The sequence below is a fragment of the Plodia interpunctella genome, chromosome 5 (assembly GCF_027563975.2).
Source record: "Plodia interpunctella isolate USDA-ARS_2022_Savannah chromosome 5, ilPloInte3.2, whole genome shotgun sequence".
Lineage (NCBI taxonomy): Eukaryota > Metazoa > Arthropoda > Insecta > Lepidoptera > Pyralidae > Plodia > Plodia interpunctella.
This window is the reverse complement of record NC_071298.1, coordinates 9,957,447-9,969,680: the sequence shown is the minus strand read 5'-3', so window position 1 is coordinate 9,969,680 and position 12,234 is coordinate 9,957,447. Positions and strand designations below refer to the sequence as shown.

At 35.4% G+C, this 12,234-nt stretch overlaps 1 protein-coding gene across 4 annotated transcripts in view; it reads right to left on the bottom strand.

The window, feature by feature from the left end:
- The window catches only part of N (Notch), a 120,417-nt gene that overhangs the window by 15,570 nt on the left and 92,613 nt on the right, over positions 1-12,234 (bottom strand). For 2 of the 4 annotated variants that reach the window (XM_053744731.1, XM_053744732.1), the window contains exons 6-16: positions 10,039-10,232; positions 9,425-9,580; positions 8,335-8,517; positions 2,934-3,048; positions 2,392-2,513; positions 1,875-2,042; positions 1,384-1,522; positions 1,064-1,075; positions 637-789; positions 414-520; positions 29-142 (exon numbers count right to left, since the gene is read on the bottom strand). In XM_053744731.1, the coding sequence (XP_053600706.1) occupies positions 29-142; positions 414-520; positions 637-789; positions 1,064-1,075; positions 1,384-1,522; positions 1,875-2,042; positions 2,392-2,513; positions 2,934-3,048; positions 8,335-8,517; positions 9,425-9,580; positions 10,039-10,232 (1,463 nt within the window). The remainder of the gene's footprint in view (positions 1-28; positions 143-413; positions 521-636; positions 790-1,063; positions 1,076-1,383; positions 1,523-1,874; positions 2,043-2,391; positions 2,514-2,933; positions 3,049-8,334; positions 8,518-9,424; positions 9,581-10,038; positions 10,233-12,234) is intronic. The other 2 variants (XM_053744733.1, XM_053744734.1) reach the window with 1 other exon arrangement.

Here is a 12,234-nt window from a genome sequence, read left to right as displayed (position 1 = left end):
CTAATGATGTAAAAGCAATCGTACTCACCATTGAATCCAAGAACACAGTCGCATTTATAAGCATTCAGTCTATCGTGGCAGGTGCCGCCGTGTTGGCAAGGGTTTGAGCTGCATTCATCGATATCCCTTTCACAACGTTGACCTAAAACGTTAATGTTATCTTAGTAATATTTTTTCAAATTAGAATAAAATTCTAAATTCAGAATCTAAAGAAAATCGTCGGAAATAAAATTATTGAAGTCAAAACCGATATCCGATTGTAATTATAAACATATTTAAGATACTTAACAACACTTTTTTCGACTGTTTAAGGAAGATAATTTATAATTTTATACGAAAATGATTTTGAACGGATCTAAAAACAAGAGATACTACGTAAAGTACACTTTCTGCTATCTACGACTGATACATACCTCCATAGCCAGGTAAACAATGACAGATGAACTGGTTCACCCCATCTTCACAGCTGCCTCCGTTGACACAAGGGTTTGAAGCACATTCGTTGACATCAGATAAACATCTGGAAAGAATAAAGAGAATGAAGATAACACGCATAACTCTGATCAATAACATAAGATCTTATATTGAGAAATATAAATAGTACTTAGGTAATGGTCAAATGAAAATAAATCTTACCTGGCATCATAATATCCTCTAGGGCATTCACATCTAAATCCGTTGATCCTGTCGATGCAGATTCCACCATTGGCACAAGGATTTGGTATGCATTCGTTGATGTTGGTCTCACAGTGTTGTCCAGTGAAGCCAGGAATACATTCACAGGTATACCTGAAGATGATAGCAGATGAGTAACGTTGGGCCAAGTTTAGATGCTTGAGGAACTCCAAAGAAAATTATACTGGCATGCGAGTAAACTAACCGTTTTAAGCATGCCAAGTTAAGGTTATTATACATAATGGATTACTACGCATACTTTGATGAAATTTTAGCCGATATTCATATATAAGCATAAAATAATTTAAGTCACAGTCAATCAAACGCATCATGCTAATTTTCTTAAAATCCATTATACAAAAGCGTGCAACTAAGAAAGGAAACTTACTGGAAATAATTGCTGCATGAAAGAAATAATAAAATAGCATTAGAATTATGAAAGGAGAATAGTACAAGACAAAAATCAAATATGCATAGAAATAATGGTACATGAAATATTAAATACTTATATATACAGTGATTCCCAAAAAGCATATGGGTGCAACCCTATTAACCCCATATATACATACGTACTTATAAGATTTGATGAATGAGCATTAGAGTAAAGTGGATATAATATAGTACTATATGCAGAGGATGTGCATAATATAAGTATATAAACTGATTGAAGAACAAACACAGATTAATTAAAAAACAATAATGATTTACCTATTGATGCCATCGATGCAAGTGGCGCCATTTCTGCAGGGATTGGAGTAACACTCATTGACGTTGATCTCACAGTTGCGACCCGACGTGCCCGGTTTGCAACGACATTGATAGCCATCGATCAGGTCTTCGCAATGGCCTGTAATAAGAAATACGATTTTCATTTCTTATTAATATAAATAACGCTACTATCTAACCATACTATCTGATTCGGTGAAAGGTAAAGACAATAATCAAAGATATAGGACCAGCGTAACGTTTTCAGACAAATATCTGCCAATAGAAACAAGACTTCCAAACTGACACTGATTGATCTGTGTCTGGCATATCTTGCTCGTGTAAATACCCAAGACGGCAGCTAAAGCTATTATCATTCGCGATATACTTACCATATTGCTACACCGCAATAAGACAGTTAATGATGTTGGTAACAGTGATATAGTAACTAATGTTGATATCGTAGTAGTGAACACAAATGAGAAAATAATTACCTCCAAACTGACAGGGGTTCGACTCGCACTCGTTGATCTGCGTCTGGCAGACCCTGCCCGTGTACCCAGGATGACAGTTACAGGTAAAGCTGTTATCACCATCGATACACTCGCCGCGGTGACACGGCGCAGACAGGCAGTCGTTTATGTTGGTTTCGCATGACAAACCTGTAAATATAAGGAAGATATTTAGACAAAATAGAACGAAATGTATATTTGTGATTGATCCAGATGATGACACAACTTTTGATCTAGCTTTGGATAATAGTTGGTGAATCAAAATGAATGAAGGCCTCTAACAACTTCAAAAATACAATGTAGGTAAAAAAGTACGCGAGTTCAATGCACAATTACTATCTAACACAAGAATTTAATTTGATTTGATTTTCTGTTTTCAGGCAAAAAAATTATTTTCTTTTTGCTTTACCAAATCTGTTTATATTAAAGGGACAATATTTAAAATGCTGAAAATAATGTCAAAAACAACATAGATTTTGCAAGTTTTAAGATAAATTACCGGTATAACCAGGAGGGCATTCGCACGTGTAGCCAGCGATGGAGTCGTGGCAGGTCCCACCATTTCTGCACGGGCTTGAGGCGCAGTCGTCGATGTTCACTTGACAGCGGGTGCCAGTGAAGCTGTGGATATGAACATAAGAAGTCATTAGGTTTTACGTAAATAATAATAATAGCCAGGTAACGCCATTATACTATTGGTTAGAGTAGATAGGTCAGCCTTATGGGACTAATCAATCAAGTTAGCCAAAATGGTCTCTTATCTCAATTTCTTCCCCTCTTTAGAAGGCTAATATTGCACTCACAAATTTTACACCTCCAATGGTTGGATGGTAACCATTTCTAATGATTTTATCAACTGTTATTGTATTTAGTTCCCTAATTCGCGAAATAAAAGCATGAATTTGAATTCAAAAACAAGACAAATATCAAGATTGTCGTATGTCATGAAACTAAAGAATTGCAAGTCTAGTTATTTCTCCATCTACCGACTAAACCATTTCTAGCCTACAGATAAAATAAGAAGTCTTAAAGGCCACTTACCCGATGACACAGGTGCACCTAAACGCGTTGATCATGTCATGGCAGACACCTCCGTTGAGGCATGGGTTGTTGGCACATTCGTCGATCTCCACTTCGCATTGGATTCCCGTGAAACCTGGAACAAGTAAGAAAGATCATGTAGTATGGCCACTGGCCGAAATTATTCGCGTTCGTGTGAAAAGGCCTAAATGAGAACAAGAGCATTTATGGATGTCTTATATATTGATGTGAAAAATAAACTATGAAATTTACAATTGCTTTTAGAAATAACTAAACCTCATTATGTTCTTAACCACCATTTCTATGAACAATATGTTTGAAAAGGCTTTGTGCTTTTACTGTCATTTCTATGCAATATTTAAAAGTCGTAACTATTCACTCATTCCCTATCTATAGGCACTAACTGCTGAGCCATTAAACATTGACTCTTTTAGGAATGCTAATCACCAGTCTTCGTTCCAAAGAAGTCTTAATTACTCTAACTGTCCAGCAAACAAAATAATACTTTATTATCGTTCATTAAAAATTCATATTGTATGGCATAACTTTGACGTCCAAGGATCACTTATGACAACGTAAAGTCAACGCTAAAATGTGAGCAATAAGTTAAAAAGTGTTTAAACATTGAAATACGTCTGGCAGGGATATTCTAGCTAAAGTGAGTGTCCAGCCGTCCTTATATGGGCAGACACATTTTTGCAACGCTCAAGTCCCTTATTGCAAAGGACTAGACTCCATTATCCGATGCGGATGGTATTCCTCATCACTATTCATCCGAATTGGGAATGTCGCCTTGCGAAGTTTCTTGCCAACTGAAAAGGCGAAATTGTTGCGATTCTCGGCCAAAATTGACATTCGAAGGTAAAGAAAACACTCGTTACAAATGTACGTATTGTGAAAGTTTCGGAAGACGCCGGATTCAAGCCACGTTTTACCAATTTATATGAATATTTAAGTCCATTGACTTCGGATTGTGTAAACTAACAACTACTGTATTTTTAAGGAATCAGAAAGTACAGTCGTTTCTAAACATAAGTAACTAATATTCATGTAAACAAACCATCTTGTCATAAAATAAATAAGATTTGAAAGGACGCCATATTTACTTGTTCTTCTTACATATATCCTCTTTTTTTTTTTTGCTTAGTTTTTGACAAAAACGTGTGAATTAATATCGATAGCGATTATTGTTTTAAATAAGTTCTTAGAAATAAACGTTTGCATGCAACGTTATTTTATTTAAATTGTATTGAAGGTATCGGCCAAAACGGAGGAGGGATGGCACCGCCCTGTGCGCGAGCGCATGTGGTCACGTGCCGCAATTCATAAGCTGAAGCAATGGGAATATACTGCCATTTTTCTTGTTCAAATGAATATAACAGCTACTTGTATATTTATTGTAGCATAAATATGTAACAATTATAACTCTATAGTTAGTGTTGAAAAAAACTGTTTGAAAACAGATCGTCGATTGCTCACGAGAACTCCACTTTTCGGAAAAGAGTTAGTTTGCTACTCCATTACGCATAATCTACTCTAATGTTTTATATGGATTTGGTACATGGTAAAATACATAGTAGGCATAATAATTTATTTATTTCTTCCCACAAATAAAACAATAGGTAAGGCAAAATATACTACAATATATCTTCTAAGGACAAGGGCTTTGTATGTCAATTGTTCCATGGAAGACTACAGGAACCGCGTGCGTATTATGGCGCAATTATTGGGAACAAAATATATTCCGCTGTCTCTTGAAACTAAGACCACGACCCCAATTGTCACGATTTCGGATCACAAGCCACAATAGGAATGTCCAACGCATGCTAATGCAGGGTTATGCGCATATTTTAATATATATAATGCACGCTTCTGATACACATGACTGCGGCCAGTTTAAATTGTTTAACTAAGCTATTGTTTTTAAACGTTAAAGACATCGTACAACTTCGATTGATGAAACACATTTTGTGAAAACTGCATAAACATTTTGCGAAAAATTTTGTCGTGAACACGGTACGTAATTATGACTTTTTAACCGACCATAACTCTTAACAACAACGACCGCTACTTTACCTCAACATAACTAGTTAAACAGCCTAGTCCTTTAGGCGCATGGGAGCAAAAAATGCGTGCATTCCTTGCATCTCAACTCGTAATTATGGTTGCCTTAGGTAGTGGCGCCCGCCATCCGTGTTTTTGCGGAACTTATTAAAAGATTTTCGACCTTTATAAAATACTTCCAACATTGTTATTGTTTATGATTTAATCAATGTCGATTTTTGTATATGTGTCTGTAGGTTCCTTGAGATGTGTAGGGGGGGAAACATCCACTGGAGCCGTAAAAACAGATTTTTACGCGTGTACGAAACCTCTAGCAAAAGCTAGAGGTAAAGTTTTGAAGAAAATATTTACTTAAATATTTTCTTCAAAAATCGAGGGGAATTTTCCACTAATGCCAGCCAATCGTTGATTTTTTTAAGTTAAAATCTAATCTAATCTAATCTAATATATATAAAACTCTAACGTTACTGAGTGACTGACTGACAGACAACGCACAGCCGACTACTGCGCGTAGAAAGTAGAAATTTGGTGTGTAGATTCCTAGGACAGTGTAGGGGTGCACTAAGAAGGGATTTCCTGAAATTCCGACGGGAAACTGATTTTTACTCACATACGAAGTTGTGGAAAAAAGCTGGTAAAAAATAAATTTTGATTAAAATTTCTGTTATTTCGATCACAGGCATAATACAAGAAAAACTTACGAAGACAATAGGTATACCCTATTTACATTATTAAAATTTAACAATGACAAAAAAAGCCTCTAAAAAGCACTAAATATACTGATACTCGTATTATACAATATATTATATATGTTTTTGGACAAAAACAGAAAAATGTTGTCACTATTTCTATCTTATCATAAGTTAATGTTAGTGCACTGCCTCCAACGGCCATAAAAAATGCCGAGTGCAAAGCCCTGCGGACTCATCATAAAAAATGTAATATCGTCATGGTAACAGGGTACACATGCCTTATTTGTACCAGACGGACAAGTCTACGAGCACTCAAGCGTGCGATTAGGGATGGGTGGTCATTTACAGGTTGTCTTACCTTGCACTGACCTCTATCCGATGGAGATAGGGGCGAAATTGCAATGAATTTTGATTGGTAGACTGTGCGTACACTTGTATCTAGAATAGTCACATGTTATGTTTCGGTATGATATTATTTTTTTCATAATGTTTATATCATATTTCTATACTGTTTCTAAATATCGCTTCCATCCAGTCTATTCTTTAGTTAGCAAATTATCGTGTGGACTACTGTTGTTCTATCTAACCCGTTATAAATAAAGAAGTGATAGGTTTATCAATGCATTGTTACACAAGTCGACACAATAAAATCTACGAAATATCATTTTCATTCTCCAAATAGCTTAATATATTAGAATCATTGTACTGTAGACACGCTAAAACATTATAACTAATCCAATTTATCTCATTACGGAATAGTGTAAAGTTCACGTTGAAACAATCGATATAAATCAACAAGCGAGTGATATTTAATTAATTGAATCGATATCATTCGATCGTAAATGGCGCAAGTCGGCACAACAATACGCTATACAATATTAAGTGCCTGTTTCACTCCCTGAAAAATCATATTGTAATCTGACAGATAAACTAATTTCTAGATAAATCTGCCTGATGCGATTGGCCATATAGCCCTATCCAACACTTTTTGACGTGTTAAAAACAATTGTTGACGCTATCTGTATGATATGTTACATTTAGATTATCTGTTACTTTATCAGCAAGTTGTGAAACACGCCCCATAATTTGTGATAGTTTCTGTAATTTTGAAAATAAACTTAGGAAAAGAAGATTTAGAGAGATCTTATATTGTCGTTTTTTATTTCTACCTTCTTTTTAGATTTTTACATATAAAAAATATTGCGGAGTTTACATGGAGAAGGGTACAAAATCAATTATATTATTACCGTTGCAATAAGGTACTTACTCGTGCGTTGATTAAATTGACATGCAGTTGGCTGTACTTAACTAAAATAATTATCATTCAAAAACAATTTACGTAACTAAGCATGCAATAAAAAGGCTAAATCAAATAGACAGAGAGACCAATAATAAACCTTATTACAACACCATTAAAACTGTTATCTCTGAATCGAGACGTTTCCGCATGGAAAACAATGTGCGGGAGTCTTTTCTCCCATGTCTATGGGAATCGGGTTGTGTAGGGTTGGCAAAAAGTTTATGTCTTAATTATGTTGTGAAGTATTGACGCTACTGATAGTGTTACGCGATTATCAACGTTTTATGTCCGTAGTAAACAGGTTACCACATTGGTCTTGATAATATAGGTACGCAACCTTAGAAAATTTTGGATGGATCGTAGTAATAAAATAGATTTGGTGAATCCTTGTTTCAATTTTAATTGAAATAATAAATTGTAATGTCATATATAATAAATTAGCTGCGCTCCTGGCATGGGAATTTCTGGATAAAAAGTAGCCTGTGTATCCTATGTCCAGGTTATATTCTACCCATGTACCAAATTTCATAACAATCGATCCAGTAGATTTTGCTTGAAAGAGTAATAAACCTACATACATACACATATCCTCACAAACTTTCGCATTGACATGCGCAAGTGTTACATATTCCTTAAAATTTTCAGTGTTTTCAATGAAAATACATGTTTTAATTTTCCTTACGTCTCCATCTGGATATTAAGTATATTTTTTTTCATCTTCTAAGTAATACCTATTTGTTATAAGTACAATAAGTTTTTAATTCAGTTCATTTTAGTGACAAACTTTATAATGCTTATATGATTGTCGAAAGCACATATACACAACCCTAGGTCTCTCTCCATCCGTCTCTCTTACACATCGCCTGTCCTGCTCTGAGGGTAATGATAACCATCAGTCACCGCGACGTCACCCAGGGAGCAAATTGTATTGTCAGGAACAGATTTACCGTTGTGTGGATATACAACCACTATCTACGTGAGACACAGCTGATTACAGTTAGAATAGATTAGAAGAATAATATTATGATTATTACGTATATACCACACGAATAATTCATTTAAATTAGTAATCGTATAAAGATTACTGAATGATATTATGCAAAGGCTTATTTATATATTTTAAAAGTAAATCTAAAATCAGCAGTTTAGCACGAATCTAATACAATACATGAATGCTTCACCAGACTAATTTCCAGGAAAAAAGCAGGACAAGAAAACTAAATACAACTCTTCATCTCATTAGTATATACCCTGAGACCAAGACACTGCGCGTAAAGGCAACTTTCCCAAACAGTTGTTGAAAAAAAACTAGAGTAATAAGAAAAAGATAAGATAATAAACTTACCAGGCATACAGACACAGCGGAAGGTGCCAGGATCGTCAAGACAAGACCCATCATTTCTGCAAGGATGGCTCTCACACTCGTTGACGTTGGTCTCACACCTCGGGCCAGTGAAGCCCACAGAGCAGTTGCAGGCGAAGGAACCTGGCGTATTGACGCAAATGCCGTCGTGTTCGCAAGGAGAACCTGGAAGTTTAATAAAGGTTACTACTATTGCAAAGTGGATCTTGGCCTCCGAAACGAGAGAGACAGAGAGAAACATAGTCTTCTGTTCTGCACTATAGTTTGTCAGTTAACAGCTCCCAATCCACGCAGTATATCCTCCATAGTGTCGCTCCAGTTTATGGTTAGTCACATAAAAATTATGTCTGACCACTCCACAACCTGAAAATTTTTCAATAACAACACAAGACACGAATCACAACCAGAAAATTATTGTGTTTAAAAACAGTTTTATTCCATATTAGTGTTTTCTTATCTTCATCTTAGGCAAAATAAGGTGGGATATTACAGCGATGTTACCGCCTATAAACTTTTATGGGTATATTAAAGTCTATTTTGATATTTTATGAGTTTAGTATTACATGTATTACTGGACCTGGAGTTGTTAGATGTCTTCTTTATAGTTGTTTGTTCGAACCTGGGACCTATCGACATGTCGACAAATTTATCATCAAATATATTTCTGAATGAAAAATTTATACACCCTATAAAGTCAACTATTGATGTCAAGATTTACTCACAACCAAGATATACACACTTCTAATATAATGGAATAGAATATGGCGTTGCAAACTCCACTGCACATGTTTTAACCACTAGATCACGATCGTTTCAATAATATAAATACTAGAAATATAGGGAAGAATTCCAAAATAGAAGTAACATTATAAATAGAAGACCTAAAGACTACTGAAGATCACAACAAAGCAATAAGTAAGAATCTGCTCAGATTTGTTTAAAAATAAGCTTTTTATAATCCCAGTACGGCTTCACGTCAATTGAAATTTTCATATGGTCCATAGTCAACGTTCAAACAATCTAACTCTCTAGCTTTTAAGTATTAGTCGTTCTTAGTATAGTATACGCTTACCTTGCTCACACTCGTCGATGTCCTCAGAGCAGTCCAAGCCTTTGTATCCTGATGCGCAGGAGCAAGTATAGGATCCGTTAATGGGGCTTGTGTCACAGATGGCATCAGCATGGCAAGGATTTGACGTGCAAGCATCATCCAAATGGCAGAGAAGACCTGCGAAAATATTATAATTTTAATACTGAAACATTTTTGAGAAATAATATAAACTTTTGATATTATAAGTGGTTTGAAGATAGAATACTGGTTTCTTTAAATCATTAAATGAAGATAAAATTTTAAATAGTAAAAGAAAATATTAAAATAGGTATCGTCATCGTAGGTATATCGTCATATAGGTATTCTTTAAATCACGACTTTATTTAAATGAAGATAAAATTTTAAATAGTAAAAGAAAATATTAAAATAGGTATCGTCATTCTTACATAAGAAATCTGACTAAATGTCCTCTAAACAACTAATAATCTCGAAGTGAAAAAGTGGAAAAACTCGGAAAGCCGTTCTTCGGTTCCGATACTCAATGGCTGAAATAGCTACGCTCAGTTAGATTTTTCTAATATATATAAAAAGAGATATAATTATAAATAGAAAGAGAAAGAAATGCTAGAACTTACCAGTTTTCCCAGGAGTGCACTTGCAGTAGAAAGCCCCGACTCTGTCGATGCAGGTGGCGCCGTTGAAGCAAGCTGCGCCGGCGCAGTCATCGATGTTGACGGAGCACTCAGGCCCGGTCCAACCGTTTACGCAGATGCAGGAAAATCCACCAACGGTATTGGTGCAAGTGGCACCGTTCTGACAAACCAAGGGTCTGTGGAAGAAGATATGAAATTGTATAATGATATTATTTACTTTCCCGAAGTCAATATATCTTTATTTTTCTTCAGATAAGCCAGGCCTCATCTTCATATACCATTAGCAAAGTCATTTATATAATTTGCTAGCGGCATTTTTCCATTAGATCACTTACGGATATAAACGTACATTTCGTTATCACAGGAATGGAATTTATTCTCGTTAATTGAAGATATTTTTGTCACAAATTAATATTTCATTCACGAAGAGAGAGGACATATAATTATTGTAGAGTAGAGCTACTTCACAACCTAAGCAGAGCATCTTACAACAATAAAAAAATTGAGCAATTCCATCAAAGTCGCTCACAACCGCCGCTTGCCGCTCATGCCTCAACAAAAGTTATAAACCGAGCAATTTAATATTCCGAATAGGGTTTCGAGTTTTCGAATCGTAAATACCGATTGAGCAGTCGTAAATTGAGTTTTAAGCCCTATTGACACAGCCGTGTGAAATGCCATCAAACCGTAAACTTGCGTCTAGAAATTAGGGCAACACCGACGGCTGTGAGCTTTCATATTCATACGAATCCCGACTAAGGAACAGTTTATTCAGAATAAAGATTTATGATATTGTATTTGCAACACATGGAGACAGATCGAGCATTGAACAGAAAGGTCTAAATCTCTGTACTAACTACATCAACAGAAAATAATGTAATTCTCTAAATATATTAAAAATTCAAATGAAGACAAGTAGGGGACGGTGGGACGATCTCAACAATTTTCAAAAGAACTTAAGAAGTAACGAAGCCATACTTTAGAGCCTGAAGATGTTTGGAATAGTAGAACTGAGAGGAAGGCTCTGCCCTGCCCTGAACTACAACCACAACTTCAAAAATTTGATTGAAATTATTTGATTTAGTAGGTAGGTACTTGAATTTATATCTTAAAAAGCAGTTTTACTACGTTTCATCAGCCATTGTTATCTAGGGATCCACGGTCGAGGCGCAGTAGCAATGACCTTAGGACAGACGGTGGCCCATCACTTCAGTGGACATTATTAACTTTGCTGGTCGTCATTAATCACATTTTCCTTGCGATAGCTAGACACTGTTTCCTCTGCATTAGAACTGCAATGATCTGACTACCATCTTCAGGAAACACTGCACTAAAAATAGGTTCTTTTTTTTAACATTTAAAGATGCCTTGAATCAAAAGACACTAAAGGAACAGTCACGTTACACAGTTTTAGCGGAACTGCTACAATGTACCGAGTTTGGTAAATTTTTAAATTTATACGTACATCATTAAATTGCAATGAAAATAATAACAGGAAAATATTTGTCTGTCATTTGTTCATTTGTCAATTTGTTCTTCACATAGTCTTGGCCAACATAAAGGCAATCATAATATTCTAAATCAATTGTATATTGCTTGTGACAACGTCGTGTCTTCGCATAAAACATTATTGATTCAAGCTTTCATTTCATCCATTCATCATTGCATAAATAAAATTAAAAGACAAAAATATCTGAAGAGAAGAAGATAGCGTAGCCACATGAGATAGAACTGTCCGCCAGCCAACAGGTCGTGGTAGGCTGCCCTTGTTAAGCTTGATGACAAAAGATGGAGCCTCTATTTTTCTCTTTCTTTCTTATATGTGAAAATTCCATAGGTAAAGTATGTGAAGACCCAATTTTAAATACAGACTACTTTTTCAAAATCTTGGTGATAGAGGAGAAAGTTTTTATGACAAATGCACTTGAGCTGCAGTAAACGGCTTGTCTATACAATTTTTTATTATAAAGAGGTAAGCGTTTATGAGTTTGTAAGTTTGAGGCGGGTAATATCCGAACTACCCAACCGATTTCAAAAATTATTTCACCATTAGAAAGGTACATTATCCAAGATTCTAATAGGCTATATTTTATCTCAAAATTACCACGGGAGCGAAGCCCCGGGCAACATCTAGTAGCTTATAATTATGACGGGGCCAGTTTTATTTATCAATAAGCA